This window comes from Hemicordylus capensis, chromosome 5 (assembly GCF_027244095.1).
Source record: "Hemicordylus capensis ecotype Gifberg chromosome 5, rHemCap1.1.pri, whole genome shotgun sequence".
In the NCBI taxonomy this organism is placed as follows: domain Eukaryota; kingdom Metazoa; phylum Chordata; class Lepidosauria; order Squamata; family Cordylidae; genus Hemicordylus; species Hemicordylus capensis.
The window spans coordinates 101,566,579-101,586,581 of record NC_069661.1 but is presented as its reverse complement, the minus strand read 5'-3'; the positions used below and the strand labels follow the sequence as shown (position 1 = coordinate 101,586,581).

Genomic DNA, 20,003 nt, shown 5'->3' with positions numbered 1-20,003 from the left:
ACAGAATAGGTGCAGTTGTGAAATAGACTTTGTGTGTGTGTGGTGGTGGTGGTGGTGGTGGTGGAGGGAGTGGAGTCTGACCAGAGACTGAGTGTTCTTTTGCATGTTACAGGAGAAATGGGAACATGAGGTGCAACTCAGTTCTGCCTTTGTTGTCGTGCTTCAGTTGTCCATTGCATGAAAATGGAGATTTTGCATTTTCCCCATGCGTAAGATGCAAGGTAGCTGTTGTCCCTGCATCAGAGGATGTCTGAATGAATGAATGAATGAATGAATGAATACTCACATGCTCCTGCCATACCCACAGTGTGATGTCTGACAGAAATGGAATGTATACTTAAAAAAAAAAAAAAAACCCTCTGCAACATTAAAACAAAGTCTAAGTACATTTTGTGAATATTAGTGTAGTTCATGGAACATTTTTAATTCTCTTTGTTCTGCTGATCATGATGTAATTCCACTCCCTTTGGTTTTCCTGAGAGAACAGCATTGTGTACTGCAGCTGCTTTATCAGAATGTCATGAAATGAATGCCATCTATTTCTTTACAGGAGCACACTCTGAAGCAGATATTGGAGAGAATCATCCAGCTTAAGGGTGGGGAAAAGGTAGATCAGGATCTACAGACAGATGTCTAGATGATTAGCAGTAGATTGGGAAGGAGTTCTCCATCCTGATGGATTAACAAGAGCAGCAACAGAAAAGGTTCACTCCCACCAAATTGTAATTCCTGGTGTGTTGTAACTAGGATGTAGATTTGTACTTGGATATGATGGTCATCTTAGTGTATGGCTTATGAGATACAGTAGGTAATGGGCTCCACCCTGGCCTGAGCTACTATTTTGCATCTGGTTCTGCTCCACAAAGCACTATTTTATACAGTGGTCCCTCGACTTATGAAGTTAATCCGTTCCGAATGCACGTTCGTAGGTCGAAAATTTCGTAAGTTGAAAAGCGCACCCACGGAGGTCTGAAAAAATTTGTAAGTCGAGTAAGCCTCATCTAAAAATTCGTAAGTCGAGGAAACCGCATCTAAACCACCAACAGTTTCCGTTCGTAGCTCAAAAAATTCGTAAGCGTGCGGCCATTTTTGTCGTTCGTAAGTCGAAAACATCGGATGTTGAGTAGTTCGTAAGTCAAGGGTCCACTGTACTTGGCTCCAGCTGGTGGATCTTGGATTTCTAGTAAAAACACAACCCAAAGCAAGCATGATGTCTGCCCATTCCTAATTTAAGCCTTTAGAAATATATTAATATAGGTGATGGAATATGGCTAGCAACCCTTCCTAAACCTTGAAGCTCTGAGAGCTGCAACATTTGATAATTTATGGGCTTAAAAGAAAAAGTCAGTGGCTGACATCCTGTGTAGTATTATGTGTCTGTAATGTTTTGCTGCGGGGCTTCAAACACTTCAAAGACAGGGTTGGGGCCGCACAAAATGGCTGGTTGAGCAAGCAGCACTTTTGCAGATTTCTCCATGGGGGAATCTGCAGAAGTGTTGCTTGCACAGCCTCCTGTTGATGCAGCCTCGATGGTGCCTTTGTAATCCTGCAGTGCAGTGTTACGGACAGATAATGTGCTGGATGTCAGCCACCATAGCTTATTTTTATCCTGTTTGGGTTTGTTCTATTTTGTATTTTTCTGGTTACAAAGTAAGGCTCCTTGAGCATGCTGTAAAAAGTGACTAATGTGTATATATAGATGGGTGGATACATAAACAGAGATTTATATTATCACTAGAACAGAAAATGAAAACAAATTCCTCTTTTACTTTCGTAGAATTCTCTAAGAGTGGATCAGCATGTCCTTGGGCTGGTTCAACTGAATAGTGACTACTACATATGATAATGTCAGGGCTGTGGCAAGAACATGCCCACCCTGACATCACTAAAGGATATGCTGACACAAAATATGGGTTTGGAGCTTTGGTTTATTACATTGTAAGTTATCCCACACTTCTCTTTATATTCTATGTTGAAGTTTTCATGTTATTGATAACATGAAAAGTTATTTAAATTCCATCTGTTCATTAACCCATTCAAAGGTAGAAAATTGATTAACTAAAATGTTTTGACACCCCTATTGAGTGTCTATATCCAATAAGAGCACATAAGATCATGTAATTTCCCTGAATATGATTAAATGCAATTTAATCTATCTTCTTCATCTGTAACATTTAACTGAAGACTGCCTATATTTGAAAATGCATCATGCCCTCTGCTGGGATAATGATGAAGCATAATAAATGCAACTATTCTAGCTTGAAGGCTGTAAAGGAACTTGGGCATGTCCTATTAAGTAAATGAAAATGATGGTGGGGGGGGGGGGAAACAAACCAAAGACAAAGGAAGAAGAACCACAACCATACCTCCAGCTTGATTACACAAGTAGATATATAATTTCGAAAGCCATTCAGAAATACCAAATGACCTCTGCAGTCACACTTAGGATAATAAAGTCCAGCCGTTCGAACATAGCAAAATGTGGATCTTGCCATCAAGTGAACGGCCTCTTGCTCTCTCTGTAAAATCTCTTATCAATCAAAAAAGTAAGTAACTTGTCAAACTGGCATAGCAAGTTGATGACATATTTATATATAGCAGGAAAAGAAGTGGTGGAAAATTCTGTTGGTGGGGATGGGGAAGATACAGGTTCCCAACTTTACAATAATTGTAACCAAAACTGGGGGGGAAAAAATACTCACCCATGAAAAGTCTCCATGGATTGAGCACAAGTGTCTGATTTCTTAACTGTACTGATCCTACTCCTTTCCAGACCTTCTTTATTGCATAAATTAAAACATAAGTAAAACTACAACAGAGAACAAATGTTTCACCATAAACATGTTAGCCTCATGTTTGATGTTCCACTGTATGAAATCTGCATTCTTAATTTTTTTTTTAAATTTAATAAGAAAAAGAAATAACATGATTACATTATCATCTCTTGAACTTCCAACAGTTACATATGACAATCCGGGATTCCGCTTCCATCCTTTGCCAACTTTCCGCCTCACATCAGATATTACAGAAAGATATAAGTAATGTGTTAATCAACCTTCAATACTTTTTTAAAAAACCCAAATCTTGGCTGTGGATGTTGACCCTGTGCTAAATTGTAATTTATGAAAGGTTCCCAGGTTAACACAAATATTTCATCTGAGGTATTCTGTAAATAAGCAGTGATCTTAGCCATCGAGGCGTATTCCCATAGCTTTATTAGCCATTTGTCCAAGGTCGGGGTTGCTTGTGATCTCCAGTTGGCAGCATAGAGAATCCTGGCAGCAGTAATCATATATAAGGACAACTCTGTGTGTTTAGTAGGTATATAAGGTTTAGCCATATGTAACAAAAAAAGCACAGGTGAATAGAGAAAATTTATATTTAAAATGTGTTGCATCTTAGAGTGAATTTCCCCCCAAAACTGTTGTGCTTTACCACAGGTTTACCACATATGGTAGAATGTCCCCGCATGATTCTTACATTTCCAATAATCTCCAAAATAATTACTGTCCATCTTTCTAATGGTTGTAGGAGTAATGTACCAACGAAAATACATTTCGGTTTAGGTTCCAGAGAGCAAAGATCTTCCGGTCAATGTGACTCCTATCTCTCCCTTTAAATCAATCGGAGCCCTAAATGAAGCGGGTAGCAAGACAGCAGTTCAACAGGGAGATCTGGCCCCGTGTGCTCCAGAGCTTCATCAAGGGAAGACCACATCCGAGGATATTGTCCAGCCTACTTACTCTCTAGGCGTAGCCAGTCCAGAGGCAATTCCCCCGGGTCTGACTAAAGTAGATGATGACCTCAGAAACGATTGTGTTGAAGGATCTGAAGTATCGGAGAGGAACCCAGTAGAAAGTCAAATGGACGGTTCAACTAATTGACTGGATTATCCCAAGCAAATGAGATTTTCAGTGAGACACCATGAATCCACTCTAATTTGCTATCATAGAATCCACACTCAGAAAACCTCTGAAACAACAGAACCCTGTACCCCATGGGTTAGAAACCCATGGGGGTGGTTGGCACCCTATGTGCACTACACCACCACTCTCTCTGGGCCACCCCAGCACCCACCAAGTGCACTTATGGGGCCGCTGAAAGCTCCATTATAACTTATGAGGAAAAACCTTAAAGACGTGTGAACTTCAACAATGCGCCAAAAATCAGCCCTCTGCCCAAATCCTTTGAAAAAATTCAGGTAGCTTCCTTGTCCCTACCCGGCACTAACACCAACCCCACCTGGCACTAGGACACCCCTTTCCCCCCGACATGAAGCAATACACCCTTCATGGGGGAAAACCTTAAAGACGCGTAAACTTCAGAAATTCACCAAAAATCAGCCCTTTGCCCAATCCCTCTGAAATTGGGGTGGTAACCTCCACCCATTAGTCACTACCACCACACCCCACTCTTTTGACCCAGATCCCACGTTATGCCCCCTATCTGCCCCAAAGACACTAAAACTTCAAAAATTCACCAAAAATCAGCCCTTTGACCAATCCCCCTGAAATTTGGGTGGTAGCCTTCACCCATTGGGCACTACCACTCCACCCCACTATTTTGCCCCTGGGACCCGCTTTTTTGCCCTGAATCAATTCAGATTCAGACCTGAATAAATTCGGGTCCGAACCGAATCGGGGGGTGATTCGGGAGGGCCATATTTGGCCACAGAACAGAACGGGGGTGTTTTGGCTTGGGTCCGAGCCAAAACACCGAATATCCGAATTGCACACTCCTATCTTAAACCTTACAAACTCGATTTTGATCTACCCAACCTGCTAATATTACTAAATTTCAAACCCTGTTGTAAAATCAATATTAGGAAAATAGTTCTTTGAGTATAATAAGAATGGTTTCCAATCTTCTTTAAAGCATTCCAAATTTTGATCTCTTATCAGTACTGTAAGTTTTGCCATCTCCGCATATTCCAAAATTTTTATCAGCCAATCTTCTTTTGAGGGCAGTTCATTGCTCTTCCATTTCTGCACATATATTATTCTGGCCGCCGTGGTAGCGTACATAAAGAATGTTAAGTTGGTTGTAGAAAAAACTCCTTGCGTTATTCCCAGCAGGAAGGATTCTGGCTTCTTAGGAAATATCATTTTGAAAATTTTCTTTAACTCATTATATATTATGTCCCAAAAGGCCTTAGCCCTCCTATAAGACCACCACATATGAAAAAAAGTTCCTTCAGAGTGTCCACATTTCCAACATTTGTTTGAAACATTTTTGTACATTAATGCTAGTTTTTAAAGTGTCAAATACCACCAGAACAGACTCCTTTCATGGATGAGCAGCCTCTCTCACAGGGGATACTCTTCCGGGGAGTGTGGGCCTCCTTGTAGTGGGTGATTCGATCATTAGAGGTATAGAGAGATGGGTTTGTGACCCGTGTGTTGACTGCCTGGTGCAAATGTTGCGGACATCACGCTGCGTTTAGATAGGCTCTTAGGCAGAGCTGGGGAGGAGACAGCTGTTGTGGTGCACGTCGGCACCAACGATGTGGGGAAATGTAGTCGGGAGGTCCTGGAAGCCAAATTTAGGCTGATAGGTAGCGTATTGAAGTCCAGGACCCCCAAGGTAGCATTCTCAGAAATGCTACCTGTTACACACGCAGGTACAGTGAGACAGGCAGAGCTGAAGGGTTTCAATGCGTGGATGAGACGTTGGTGCCGGGAGGAGGGGTTTAGATCTGTTAGGCACTGGGATACATTTTGGGGCAAGCAAGGCCTGTACAAAAGGGATGGGCTGCACTTGAACCAAGATGGAACCAGACTGCTGGCACTTAAAATCATAAAAGTTGCAGAGCAGCTTTTGAAATGACACCTGGAGAATTGCCGACGGGAGCTGGGCAGTATCCGGTTTGGCAAAAGCCATCCTTTAAAGTGCAAGGGTGCAAAGGATTCAGATAAAACAGAAGGGGACAGAGCACAACTGCATAAAGAGCAGACAGGAGCCTGTGCCTGCTGGTCAAAGAGTCGAAGGAAAGATAGCATACATCAGGTGAGAGATTCAGCATATAGGTGCTTATATGCCAATGTCAGAAGCCTCTGAGTCAAGATGGATGAGCTGGAGTGCTTGGTTGCTAACGCAGAAATAGATATAGTGGGCATAACAGAAACATGGTGGAACTGTGAGAACCAGTGGGACACTGTTATCCCTGGATATAAACTCTACAGAAAGGACAGGGAAGTGGAGTAGCACTGTATGTTAAAGAAGGGATAGAATCTAACAAGCTAGAAAACATAGGTGTGGGTGACAATACAAGGTGACAATACATATGTGTGGGTGACAATACAAATCCTGTGGGTGACAATACAAGCCCTGAAAAGGAACGTGCTACTGGGGACATGCTATCGCCCTCTGGATCAAAATGCTGACAGTGACTGGGAGTTGCAGCAGGAAATCAGGGAGGCTTCAAGGAGAGGCAGGGCTGTAATAATGGGTGACTTCAATTACCCACACATAGACTGGGGAAATTCACAGTCAGGAAATGACAAAGAGGTCAAATTTCTAGATACGCTGAATGACTGTGCCCTAGAACAGTTGGTCTTGGAACCAACCAGAGAGAAGGAGACCTTGGACTTAATTTTGAGTGCCACCCAGGACCTCGTGTGTGATGTCAGTGTCAATGACCCTTTAGGAAACAGTGACCATAGTGTGATCAAATTCAGCATACATGCGGGGAGAGAATCACCAAGGAAGTCTAACACAGACATTTTGAATTTCAGAAGAGGAAACTTCTGAAATTGACACATTTTCGACTGAAGTGTCGACTCAATGTGCGGCAGCTGTGAAAAATGCCAATTGCATGCTAAGAATCATTAGGAAGGGGACTGAAAATAAAAGGGCTAATATTATCATGCCCTTATACAAAACCATGGTGTGGCCACACCTGGAGTACTGAGTACAGTTCTGGTCACCACATCTAAACAAGGACATTATAGAACTGGGAAAGGTGCAGAAGAGGGCAACCAAGATGATCAGGGGCCTAGAGCACATTTCTTATGAGGCAAGGCTACAACACCTGGGGCTGTTTAGTTTAGAAAAAAGATGATTGCGGGGAGACATCATAGAGGCCTATAAAATCATGCATGGTGTGGAGAAAGTGGATAGAGAGAAATTCTTCTCCCTCTCACATAACACTAGAACCAGGGGCCATCCCATGAAATTGATTGCCAGGAAATCTAGGACCAACAAATGGAAGTACTTTCTCACACAATGCATAATCAACTTGTGGAATCCTCTGCCATGAGATGTGGTGACAGCCAAAAACCTAGATGGATATAAGAGCGGTTTGGATAACTTCATGGAGGAGAGGTCTATCAACGGCTACTAGTTGGAGGGCTGTAGGCCATCACCAGCCTCAAAGGCAGGATGCCTCTGAGTACCAGTTGCAGGGGAGTAACAGCAGATGGGAGGGCATGTCCTCAACTCCTGCCTGTGGCTTCCAGTGGCATCTGGTGGGCCACTGTGCAAAACAGGATGCTGGACTAGATGAGCCATGGGCCTGATCCAGCAGGGCTGTTCTTATGTTCTTATCATGCTTGGCTAATTTCCGTTTAAACACATCAAATTGGAATTTCACTTTTTTAAAAAAAGAATTCTGCATTCTTGTATCTGAAACTCTCCCCAGTCAAATCTACCACATAGTTAGCACATAGTGGGGGAAGTGGGGGAAGGGGAGGGAAGAAAAAGCTGATAACACAGCTATGCCTGTTTAACACTAACAAAGAGAAATGCTAAGGGGATGAGGGTAAGAAAGCAAATTTCTTCATACACCCTTTAATGACCTATGCACTTCATTGTTTCTTTCAGTTCTTCCTTGCTGTTAACCTCAGGTTTAAGTTTATGTAAATATAGCATTTCCATTATCTTTCTTTTAAGTGTGCAATATTCTGATTCCAAAATGTTTACTTTGAGTGGCATTGTTATTCCATTATGTTTATTTTTCATATGTGTAGACCATGGTCTTTCCCTGTTTATGTATTTTGAACCTGCTAGGTGTTCTTTAAATTTGGAAACTAAATGTTATTGATCCTGTTATTGAACCACAAAAAAGAGAATAAAAGCTACAGTGGGCAAGGCACTTGTATATTGGGTTAATTTTATTTATGAAGAGATTCTTGGATAGCAAGGAAACTGAAAAAGCAGCAGGAAAAGCAAGGATGAATATATAGGAGAAGGCCCTTAAGTATTAGATAACTTTAAATATCAGAGAAATTGAGATGCTCTTCAAGTAGTGTTTCTTGGTGTTTCTGATTAGTGTGCTTCCATAGGAAATAGTAATTACTGTTGTGAAAACAAAATATTTTAATAATTGTGTTTAAAGTACTAAATAGGACCCCATAAATCTACATTAAATACCAGGAAAGACATTTTCTTGACAACCTGTTGTTTTTCCCCTGTTGGGAGCTGGTCTACCAATTGGAATCAGCAGATAGGCCAGCCCTCCGAGGCGGGCTAACACACAAAGTCCAGAGTGGAGGGTTGGTCTACCTGCTGATCCAAGTGAGATTGGCGAGCAGACCAATCCTCCACTCCAGACTTAGTGTGTCAGCCCACCTCAGAGGAGTTCTGATCCCAGTTGGGATCCCAATTGTTAGACCAGCTCTACCCAGAAAAAAGCACCATTTTGAGGCCCATTTCCCCAGCAAAATAGGCCTCAAATAGCATGTGAATCGCCCAAATCAATTTTGGTAATTTGGGGTTGATTCGTCAAGATAGCTGGCCAAGCCATCTGCTTCTGATGAATCAGTTTGGAGGTCTGCAATTCAATTTTACCTTGAATTGAATCACAGATTTTGATTTGTGCTGACAACCTGATCTTACGAAGATAGTATAGTATAGTATAGTATAGTATAGTATAGTATAGTATAGTATAGTATAGTGTAGTATAGTATAGTAGTTTCTCTTGTAATGTACCAGCTTTGTTCATACTGCATAGGGCAATAATGCTCAAGTTGGTCACATCCTGGATCCATATCCAGCCTCTCCAACTGGGGCACTGGGCTCTTAGGGAGCATAAAGTTCCAGGGTATCAAGAGTCCAGAAAGATTGCGATAGACTGGGTTCAGTGGATGCTGGGGGCAGGTACCATAAGAATGTTAGAACATCCCTGCTGGACCAGGCCCAGGGCCTATCTAGACCAGCATCCTGTTTTACACAGTGGCCCACCAGATGCCTTGGAGAAACCCACAGGCAGGGGGTGAGGGCTTGCCTTCTCTCCTGCCCTGCAACTGGCAGATTAGGCAGAATAGGGAAGAAGCTTAGGCAGATGGGAAGAAGAGCAAGAAACATGGTCAAAGACAGATTGGTGGTCAGATACCACACAAAGACAACACAAGGTGAAGCAAGTCTGTGCGGTTGCTCAATCCAACACGTTGCTCATACTGAGCAATCAAAGCCTGGGACGAGGTTTCTATGGAACAAACCAGGACTCTATTAGTTCCTTCATTCACATGATTGGACTGAGCTGAAGAGCAGTAGTATCAGTTCTGGAACTGCAGCACAACAGAAATAGGGTTGATAATCACTGCATTCTGAGAGCCATTGGGGTAGCACAAGGAGGAAGTGCCTGGGTCCTGCTGCAAGAATTCTTGCTTTGGGAAGGATAAGATTTTGAGGAAGTTAGTGACCTCTTTTCCCCACCAGCAAAGACCTGGGTAGGCGAAATGTCCGCTGGCAGTGGACCCTGCCTGATCCCCATTGCATTTGTGGGTGTGAACTGCACCACTACTGCCCCATCATCTCAATTTGATTTGGGAAGAAGAACATTCAGAAGGAGCTGTTGCATTGTTCTTATGCTGTGTTTACAGTATCCTATGCTTTAGGGAGGTCTTGTGTTCCTCTAATACCATTGTGGGACTACTATCACAGTCAGTGGAAACTCAAGACCTCTGTGCTCCCGAGGCAGGGTGTCAAATGCCTCCCCTTGTGACCACCCTTCCTCTTCTCCCCCTCCCTTTTAAAGGGAGGGAGAAGGGTGTCTTAACACCTTGCTGGCACTGCAATAATTTGCTGCCTGAGGTGACTGCTTCACCTTGCCTCATGGAAGGGTTGCCCCTGATCCCAGTGCACACATCCTTGCGCTTAGCAGCAGATTGAATACATATAACTACATGCCCAGATCTCTGCACACTCACCTGTGGAATGGATTGTTAATCCTGAGTTGGGCCATGAGAAGATAGCCTAAATTTAAATGGGGGGCTTGAATTCTAAAAGTGTGAGAAACATGAAAGTGCAGTGCTTGGAATAACTGAGATGATAGAAATGATAGAAATCAGATCTCCAGTGAACAGTTTCTAGTTTCCGTTTTCAGGCAGACAATAACATGTGAGCCAAATTAGATGTGATGGGCAGCCACATTTATTTTAACTACATATCTGCCATGTTCTTATATCAAGCAGGGGTGAGGGTGCAGGTTCTATTCTTTCCTTGAAAAAGAGTGCACAGTGTTTTGTCTCACAGTGCTCCATTGTTTTAAATAGTTTTCTTCCAGCCCTGCTCCAGTACTGGAAGTGAGCAAGGCTGGGCAAAAAATTGTTTAAAGCAACAGCGCGGTGGGGTAAGGCAGAGGGGGAACTGGGTTTTCTTCCTCCACATGTACTCCTGAGCATGGAAATTATAGTTTTACATGTCAGTGGGGCAGGCGTGGATAAAACACATTGGTTGCTCCATGTCTCATCTAGTTTGACACTTACCCAGATATAAATGTTTCCTGGAAAACATGTAGATTGTACAAATATTCACCTTTTCTGTACCTGTTTGGTGCCATCTTTTCCCGTGATGGCTGCTTCTTCAGCATTATTATTTTTATACTCAGCTGCTTTTTCTTCCTGGATTAGTTATATTTCTGATCTCACCCCATCAGGGAGCATGTATCAAGATGATGTCACAATGCTATTTGGCCAATCAGATTTGACTTTGAGATGACATCACTGAGGGCAAGTAAGATCAATGTACATGAATAAGTGAACATAGGGAGTGCTAAAAATTGCTGAAAGAAGAAGTAGTTTTGGCTCAGTGCTAGCAGAATCATTCATATCTCTCTTACAATAACAAGCACATTAAACACAAATGCCCAGTTGTGCCTCTCAGTTCTTCAGTGATTCCTCCCTGATTAACAGATGGAGCCAAATGAAAGTTTTACATCTTCTTTGGCAATATCGTTTTCTTTACAGTAACCTTTTGTACTTTTGAAAAGAAAAATGAATAACCTCTTCATAACTGCCTTGCTTCAGAGCTTAGAAATTCCCCAAGGCCCAATGTACTCAACTTAAATTATCTTTATTATTCACTGCTGAATTTTGATTTTAGTTTCATTATGATATTTTTCATCACCTTACCTCTCTATGCTATTATACACTCAACATGCTCTGTGTGAATTCGATGCTGGAAATGCTTGAATAGTTGAAATACTTTCTCAAGCTCATTTAACTCATTCTCTGATGCACTATATATTTAAGAAATTGCCTTGCCGACGTAGTAACTAGATGCACCCTCCTAACTCCCCCACACACCAAAACCCGAGAAAGTGTGCATTGTAAAATAGGGAATAACAATCTCAGTCTTCATATAGAACAATATATAAGAAACAAATGATCCTTGGTTCAGTAGTGAAGGCTTGGGCAACTGAAAGCTATGATTATATTTTTGAACAATTTCGTTTGAAACCTTTCTCTCTGAGCTACATTTCCAAGGCCAAAACATATATCTCACCATTAAATTAACAGTTTCTGTTTATTATCTCAGATTAACAGATTTTGTCTTTTTCCTCACAGGGTGCTGAGAAAATTTTGTCAATGAATGAATCAGGGGAACTGCAGGATCTCTTAACCAAAATTGAGGTAACTGCCAAGGCTATAAAAGCAAGGGGCCTCCCCTCAGAAATTTCCCCAGTGTTTTTACTTCCCTTAAAATTCTTCATATGTTTCTATCAAGCAAGTATCTCCAAATTCACCTCAAACATTTGTTTAGACTCTTTTCAGCAGCAATTTTAGCGCCAGATATATCAATCGTTATTACAGTCTCAGACCAGCGTAAAATATAGGGGTGATTACACAATGAAAGTAAGATTAGATAATGATTGGATATAGAATAATGCATTTAAAAATAGTAAAACACTAAGCCAATGTTAAAATATAAGAGTGATTATGTGTTATGAAATAGTACATATTAATACTAAAAGGACTTAAAATGCTAAAAATACTTAAATACTTAAAAATACTTAAAATAGTAGGTAATACACGCGTAACATGAGGTCTTTTAGCTTAAAACAAGATAGAAGTAATAAAAATGCATGAGTTAAAAGACATGAGAGGACAGAAATATATGAGATTCTGAGTGATTAAATTGAGAAACAGCCCAGTTAAAGGTTATAAGGAGCAGTAAAAAGGGAGGCACGTGAGCAATTGCAGGACCCGCCCAAAGTCATCAAAAGTCAGATTATGGCTGCAAGGACTTGCTGCATGGCTTAGAGTCAGAAAGTAGCAGGGAGCTGTAGTATTAGCTCGGACCAGGGGCGTAACAAGGCTGGAGTGGGCCCAGAGACAAAATTTTAAAACGGGCCCCTCGCTCACACACACACACACACACACACACACACACACACAGCATGTGACTTGCCTCTGGGGGGGGGCCTCGAGGCGTGGGGGCCCCCAGGCAGCCGCCTCCCCTTGCCTAATAGTAGTTACGCCCCTGGCTCGGACGACCTGGATACTTGCTTAGCAATGGAAGGCTGAGGGAAGTGCGAATGTCTCTATAAAATGAGCAGTAGAGGAGAACATGCTCAGTAGTTTTGATCTGCCCTAGGCCACTGGGGCATAGTCGCTCTGCATATGGGGTCCTTCTATAGCGGCCTTCTAGCACTGCTGAAGGGAGGCCATGACAGCGAGCCAAAGTGAATGCCCTTCTGTGCTTTGGAACCTCCAGTTGGGTGAGGTATGCTGCTGGAGCAGCTCCAGATATGATCAACATTGCCCACCATGGTAGGGAATGTTTCTGGTCAAGAACTGGACTCGTGCATTGCTGGAGAGAGGCAGATGCATAGCTTGATGGACAATTCATATTGTGGACCGAGGATGTGCAGACCCTCACCCCGCAAGAAGCATTGCCAGTCTTACGATATCAAAACATTCCTCTGTTTCTACTGAAATTCTTTCAGTGTTTCTCATAGGCTCCAAATTCATTTCCAGTGTCACTTTAGGTGAAAGGTCAGTAGCAACTCTATCAAACAGAGAAAGAAAGACAAGAACACAGGAACATAGGAAGCTGCCATGTACTGAGTCAGACCATTGGTCTATCTAGCTCAGTTGTTGTCTTCACAGACTGGCAGCGGCTTCTTCAAGGTTGCAGGCAGGAATCTTTCTCAGCCCTGTATTGGAGAAGCCAGGGAGGGAACTTGGAACCTTCTGCTCTACCCAGAGCAGCTCCATCCCCTAGGGGGAATATCCTACAGTGCTCACACTTTGTCTCCCCTTCATATGCAACCAGGGTGGACCCTGCTTAGCTAAGGGGACAAGTCATGCTTGCTACCACAAGACCAGCTCTCCTCTCAGAGAGAGGAGAAAAAGAAGGTTTTTGTATGGCGGACTCCTCCATTGTAATGACCCTAGCTGGCCACTGGATGATGCTCTTAATAGGCAAAAGGGTAGATAAAATAAAAATTTTTATCAGAAAAGCCAAAGATTTCAGTGAGTCATAAAGCTGACCCTGCCCTTTGAGGCCTGGTTTAGAGTATAGAGTACAATGCAAACTGGGCTGTCCTTAGAGAGCTCTGGCAGGGTGTGGGGCCCGAGGCAAATTAGCCAATGCAGGGTCTCCTTCCAGTTAATTCTAATGGGGATTAAAAGAGCAGGGCCCAGAGCGGTCGCCCTGCTTGCCATGCCCTGAATGCAAATAATGGATCCCGGTTTTCTCTCACTTGCTTTCTCTGCAGAGAGTTCAGCACCCCCATGAATGCCTCTCCTGTGGAGGCTTTGGTTTTGTTCCATGCTCAGCGTGCCATGGGAGCAAGATGTCAGTATTTCGGAACTGTTTCACAGACTCCTTCAAAGCCCTCAAGTGCACTGCTTGCAATGAGAACGGGTTGCAACGCTGCAAGAGCTGCCTCAGCTAAGGACGGCGCCTGGATACACAAGACAACCTCATTTTATTATGTCAATGCAGCAGTTTGTTATACACTTTTATATCGAGAAAAACCATCATGTTTATCTAATTCAATCAATAAAGTTGATTTGTAAAAAAAAATAAAAATGCAATTGCTAGAGTCTTTCAGAGGAATTGGGAGGAATTTTTCAAGTGCTAAAAATTTCTGTGGGACCTCAGAGCCAACGCCAGAATTTAAAGGGCCTTTTGTGGTCACCTTCCTACCTGAGTATCCTCTCCCCTAAGGTTCATAGGAAAGCTTACGTTGGTGTTGTTGGGTGGGGTTGGTATGTGTTGAAGAGGCAACTTGAAAGCTCCATTGCTGTGTCCTCCATGCACTCCCCATCCACAAACAGGCACCTCCCCCGCCACAAATAAAAGCCACTGCAATCGCAAAGGATTACACATTTTATTTATTTATTTTATTTATTGTTAAATTTATACCCCGCCTTTCATTAAGAAAATCCCAAGGCGGCTCACAATAAAACTGAAAAACAAGATTATAAAAAAGACACATTAAAATATTGAGTTAAAAAATATAAAAACCAATCTGATTTTTTAAAAAATTAAATTAAAACACAAGCATAAAAACAGTACAAAATACAAGAAGCAGCAGCAGAGACAATCATATAAAAGCCTAGGTAAAAAGCCATGATTTGACATGCTTTCTAAAAACTGTGATGGAGACTGAGGAGCGGATACCCACTGGGAGAGCATTCCAGAGTCTGGGGGCAGCAACAGAGGAAGGCCCTGTCCTGAGTGCATGACAACCTAGCCTCCCTCATTGTCGGCACTCAGAGCAGAGCCCCCTCAGATGATCTAATCAAGCAAGGTCATCTGGATGTGGATGGACCTTGCTTTGAGCTAGCTTCTCTTGTCAGTATTTCTGCTTAGTCAGTCCAATTATTGGCTTCAAAGTAAGCCTATAGGAAGGGTGCAGTATAAGCAGTTCTGCGGTAATTAGCTTACTCAGGGCCTGCTTCCTCTTTCTTGTCTGGTTCCCTCCTGATCTTTTGGCTTTTCATATCACTGAGACTCTTGCTCTGCCTGGGAGGAAATCTAATGTCACCACCACTTCCTACTATCACTTTGAGGGCAAATATTGCAGTGTAAAGGCAGTGAAGGTGAAGAAGGATGTTTGCCCTAGTGACTCATCATAGGATTCTGTCATATAGCTGTGCTGGCATAAGCCATTCTGTGTTGTCATCTCAGCTACACATATCTGTATTACTGGTGTGCTAAAATGATGCATATAATATATTCCTATGGAATCTGGAATATAAGTGCTAACCCACTTCATGCGGAGAGCTCACAAACATGGCTGGAAAGAGACAAGGAAGCTGTAGGATACAAGGGAAGTTTTCCTGCATTTTGTATTAGTGGTATATATTTTATTTGCATTTAGTCATCAGACATAGCAAAACAAAAGGAATACATCCAATAAAACAGATTATACAAACCTACCAGTAAAACAGCAAGGCAGGTTGTCTTGCTTTGTTTAATTGCTTGTAAAACTTTTTACGTTTTCTCATTAAATGCTCTGTGTGTGTGTGTGTGTGTGTGTATGTGTGTGTGTGTGTGTGTGAGAGAGAGAGAGAGAGAGAGAGAGAGAGAGAGAGAGAGAGAGAGAGAGAGAGAGAGAGTGCACGTAGAACCTAATGTTTAGTAAGGCAGATTTTCCTGCTTTATTTAATTGCTTGTAAAACTTTATACATTCTGATTTAATGCAGTGTGTGGAACCCACTGTTCAGGGTTTTATATTTTTTGCTTTTGCACTTTTATTGTTGTAGGCAATTTCTTCCTTTTAATCCCATATTCTTTAATAAGGTTCTTGATGTACAGAATAGTTTCATATAAAAAGGGGAGACTGCAAAGACAGAAAATAAAATAAATTATACATAGAAGGAGGTTGCTACCATATTGTTCAGGAGACATTCAATGTCCCCCGCCCCCCCGATGAGAAATAGTGCCTCAAGAAATTGATTTCCATCAACTCTGATGTGTTTGGTTGCTTTGTTGTTAGAAAAGATATATAATAGCAGAGATCCTGTCATCTCCAACAATAGGCTAAACTAATAACATGTGTTGTGCTCTTATGATGACTGCCCTGACCCGAGATGGTGAAGTCCTTGAGGCCTGGGGGTACAATCTTGGGAAATAACAGGCATCTTACCCCACCACATAAATGGAGCCAAAACATTTATGCACACTCTAAAATTTAAGCAGGATCAAACTCTCCTACAGTAGGAATGTGCACAACCGGTTCTATTCAAACCTGTTTCGAACAGAACCAGCCCAGTTCAACCAGTTGGAATTGAATTGAACTGAACTGAACCCCCCAAAAGGAGTACCAGTTAGAATTCAAGCCAAACCAGCCCCGGTCCTAATGAACTGGTTCAAAGGCATGCTTGTAAAGGGGAATCCAGTGAGGATTTCCCTTTACAAGCAAAGGGGGAACCCCTCCTGCCTTAAAAAATGAAAACAAATAGGGGCGGGCAAGAGGGCACCTGTAGTCTGAGGGTGTGGTGGTGGTGCAGCTCCTCCTTTCAGGCCCTGTGCTCCAACTGCTTTGGGAGGTTCACCTGGAAAGTGATATATAAATGTCATACATACATACATACATACATACATACATACATACTAGGGGTGTGCACAAAACCAGCTGGCTCGGTTTGGTTCAAGGCCAAACGGACCAGGCCCGCTCGGTTCGGCTTGGGGGTGGGGATTGTGAATCTATATCTATATCTATATCTATATCTATATCTATATCTATATCTATATCTATATCTATATCTATAAAGAATTTTATTTTTTGTACTCTCTGAGGGGCTTCTTTGGGGCCACGGGGTGTGTGTGTCCATGAATGTCCCCCCTCCCCCTGCCGGCCTTCCTAATGTATAAAAGCACCTGGTTTGTGTGATCTTTGGCCCTTTCCGGACCTTGCCCCTGTCGTGGTGGCCATTTTGGAGGCCTCTGTACATGCACAAAGGGCCTCTGCATATCCTGACCTGTCCACTCAAGGAAGGCTGGTGGGGGAGGGGGAACATCCATGCCTCCCCGTGGCCCCAAAGAAGCCCCTCAGAGGGGGTAAGTACAAAAAATAAAATTACAGTTTAAAAAATCGCAATCCCCCTGAACGGGGTGGTGGTGGTGGTGGGGGTTCAGTCCGATGTTGAGCCAAACTGAGGAGGGGGGTATTCGGTACAACATCGAGCCACTGAACCAGTTTGGAATCAAACCAGTTCGCATATCTCTAATACATACATATATATAATAAATACATACATATATAACATACATTCAGTCTAGAACTATAATAGCCTTGCAATGTTGATGCTGAGGTTCGAGGCCAGGTGAATAGGAAGCTGCTACTAATCCTAAACCTGAGTGGTCCAGTGTGGGGAAGAGGGATATGTTTACCTCTTCCTCTGTGTGGCATTTAGACATGTTTGGGTGGAATCAGTGGTATGACATTCACAACATGCATGCCCTATCCCAATTTCACTCCTACTTCCAGAATTATTTAAGCTGTTGGAGATTCTGCCCCTTTAAACAATGCTTTGGAGTGGGGATTAATGAGGACTGGAGGAATCACTTCTGTTTTATAATCCAAACTGATTTCTCTAGACTCTTAGTTTTAAAGTGGTCAGAGCTCTTAAAAGCATTCAGCATCCTGGATTTGGGGTTGGAGTTCAGATTAGAACTGAGGGGTGCATGCCATCACTCAATTAATCTAATCCCCCATCCAGGATACTCTAAATGGCTATGGGTTTAATCAGGCCAATTTTACTGCATCCTGTTTTCCTATGGTTTTTCCCCTCTGGCACCCTCAACATTTCATGGCTCCTGGAGATACTGAGCATAAGAGGTGTCCCATCAGTACCAAAAAAAAGTACAATACTTACATGGATTTACAGTAGTGCTTTGCATAAATCCATAATGTTTCACTAAAATTAATAAAAGGTAATCATATTTCAAAGAAATACAGCATCCAGGTTATTTAGTCATGACCAATAAGACAAGTTAGTTGTGACTAAATTAGTTCCCATTAATTTCAATGGATGATATGATGAAGAAAAATTACTTAGAGTAGTCCCATTCCGATTAAAAGAACTAGTTAGACATGCTGCCCATTGTCTCCCCCCACTCTCTTGTGCCAGTTTCACCTAATCCATATTATTTCTATTATCCCAGGTTATCCCAGACTTACTATGGAGGAGAGCTGGTATTGTGGTAGCACGCATGAATTGTCCCCTTTGATAAGCAGAGTCTGCCCTGGTTTGCATTTGAATGGAAGGCTACATGTGAGCACTGTAGGGGCTACTGTGGGAAGTTCCCTCCCTGGCATCTCCAGGTAGGGCTAAGAGAGACTCCTGCCTGTAACCTTGGAGAAACCACTGCCAGTCTGTGTAGAGTAGACAATATTGAGCTAGATAGACCAATGGTCTGACTCAGTATAAGGCAGCTTCCTATGTTCCTATGTTCAACTGCATAGAGAAAGAACCAAGGAGCATCTTAATTATTTGCCCCTGCTAACTGAGGAAAGAGGCACCTTTCTCAAGTGGTGTTTAGGACCGACAAAAGGAAGTACTTTTTCACACAGTGCATAATTAATCTATGGCATTCTCTGTCACAGGATGTGGTGATGGCCACCAGCTTGGATGGCTTTAAAAGGGGCTTAGATAAATTCACGGAGGACAGGTTTTTCAATGGCTACTAGACAGGTGGCAGGCTTTGGGCCAACTCCAGCCTCAGAGGCAAGATGCCTCTAAATAACAGTTGCAGGGGAGCAACAGCACGAGAGAGGACCTGCCCTCATCTCTTGCCTGTGGCCTTCTCAGAGATATTTGATGGACCACTGTGGGAAACAGGATGTTCTACTAGATAAGTCTTGGGCTTGATCCAGAAGGGCTGTTCTTATGTTCTTAAGGGGGTCATTGCACTTTCCTTCCTCGTGTTGGCCATGAGTGGAGGAGCATGGCCAGCATGTCCTTGAGTGCACTCAGCTTCTGTGGAGGAGGAGGAAGGAAGGTAAGCAAGGAAGAACAAGGCTACAAGGCTGCAGTGCAGAGGGGGAGAGAAATACTGCCACAATTGCAGCAAGCAGGTGGGGGGAGAAATGAGGACAATGGAGTGGATGATTAGCAGCACCCTGGGGGGTGAAGGGCACCTTGGGGACTCCCCAAGGCCCAAGGATGTTCATCGAATCAAATCAAATCAATCAATAAAATAAAATCCTCCCTTGCACCATTGCACCTATTTCCCTAGCTAAATAAACATACCCTTCCCCCCCCTCATTGCCTTTTAGAGCACTTTGGTGTCATAGTTGGAAATAACAACAACAAAAAAGACATGCTTGATTGGGACAAAAGTGACTACTGACAGTCAAAAAAAGAAGGAGAGCAGATGAAATAAAAGCAACCAAATGTCATGAGATGGTTGCACTTAGGGCACACTACTGCTGGTAGTAACATGTAACAGTGGGCAGAAAAAAACAGAGGAAGAAATGGAGCTCATACAGTGATGGGTGGGGGCAAGTCAAAGACTCAATGCAAAAAGAGCTACTTGTTTTTGCAAAAGGACTACAATGGATACAAGAAAATGTGCAAAGACAATGGAAAGAAATACTGTCTGTGCACAGCCCACAATCACTCTGGCTTAAATAAAGCGTGGGAGGCCCCTGATCCCGCTGCCAAAAATGCTTCAGTCTACAAAGGCGAGCACTCTCCCTCTTCCCCCTCCCTCATTTCATTTCCCTATTCTCCTAGGCAAAAGTCCGACCCATTTTCGAGAGGGGCTGGATTTTAATAAGGAAAAACAATGAATGGACTTTGTTGATGAACTGTGTTTTG

The 20,003-nt window shown here is 42.7% G+C and overlaps 1 protein-coding gene across 6 annotated transcripts in view; it reads left to right on the top strand.

Moving 5' to 3' along the window:
• The window catches only part of GRXCR1 (glutaredoxin and cysteine rich domain containing 1), a 75,766-nt gene extending 61,565 nt beyond the window's left edge, over positions 1-14,201 (top strand). Inside the window, exons 5-9 of one of the 6 annotated variants that reach the window (XR_008307576.1) lie at positions 551-607; positions 1,778-1,938; positions 10,877-10,953; positions 11,787-11,852; positions 13,943-13,966. Coding sequence is in view for 2 of the 6 variants with exons in the window: in XM_053251443.1 (XP_053107418.1) it covers positions 11,787-11,852; positions 13,943-14,122 (246 nt within the window). In the remaining 4 variants the exon portion in view is untranslated. The other 5 variants (XR_008307575.1, XR_008307574.1, XR_008307573.1 and 2 more) reach the window with 5 other exon arrangements.
• Positions 14,202-20,003: the final 5,802 nt, after the last annotated feature.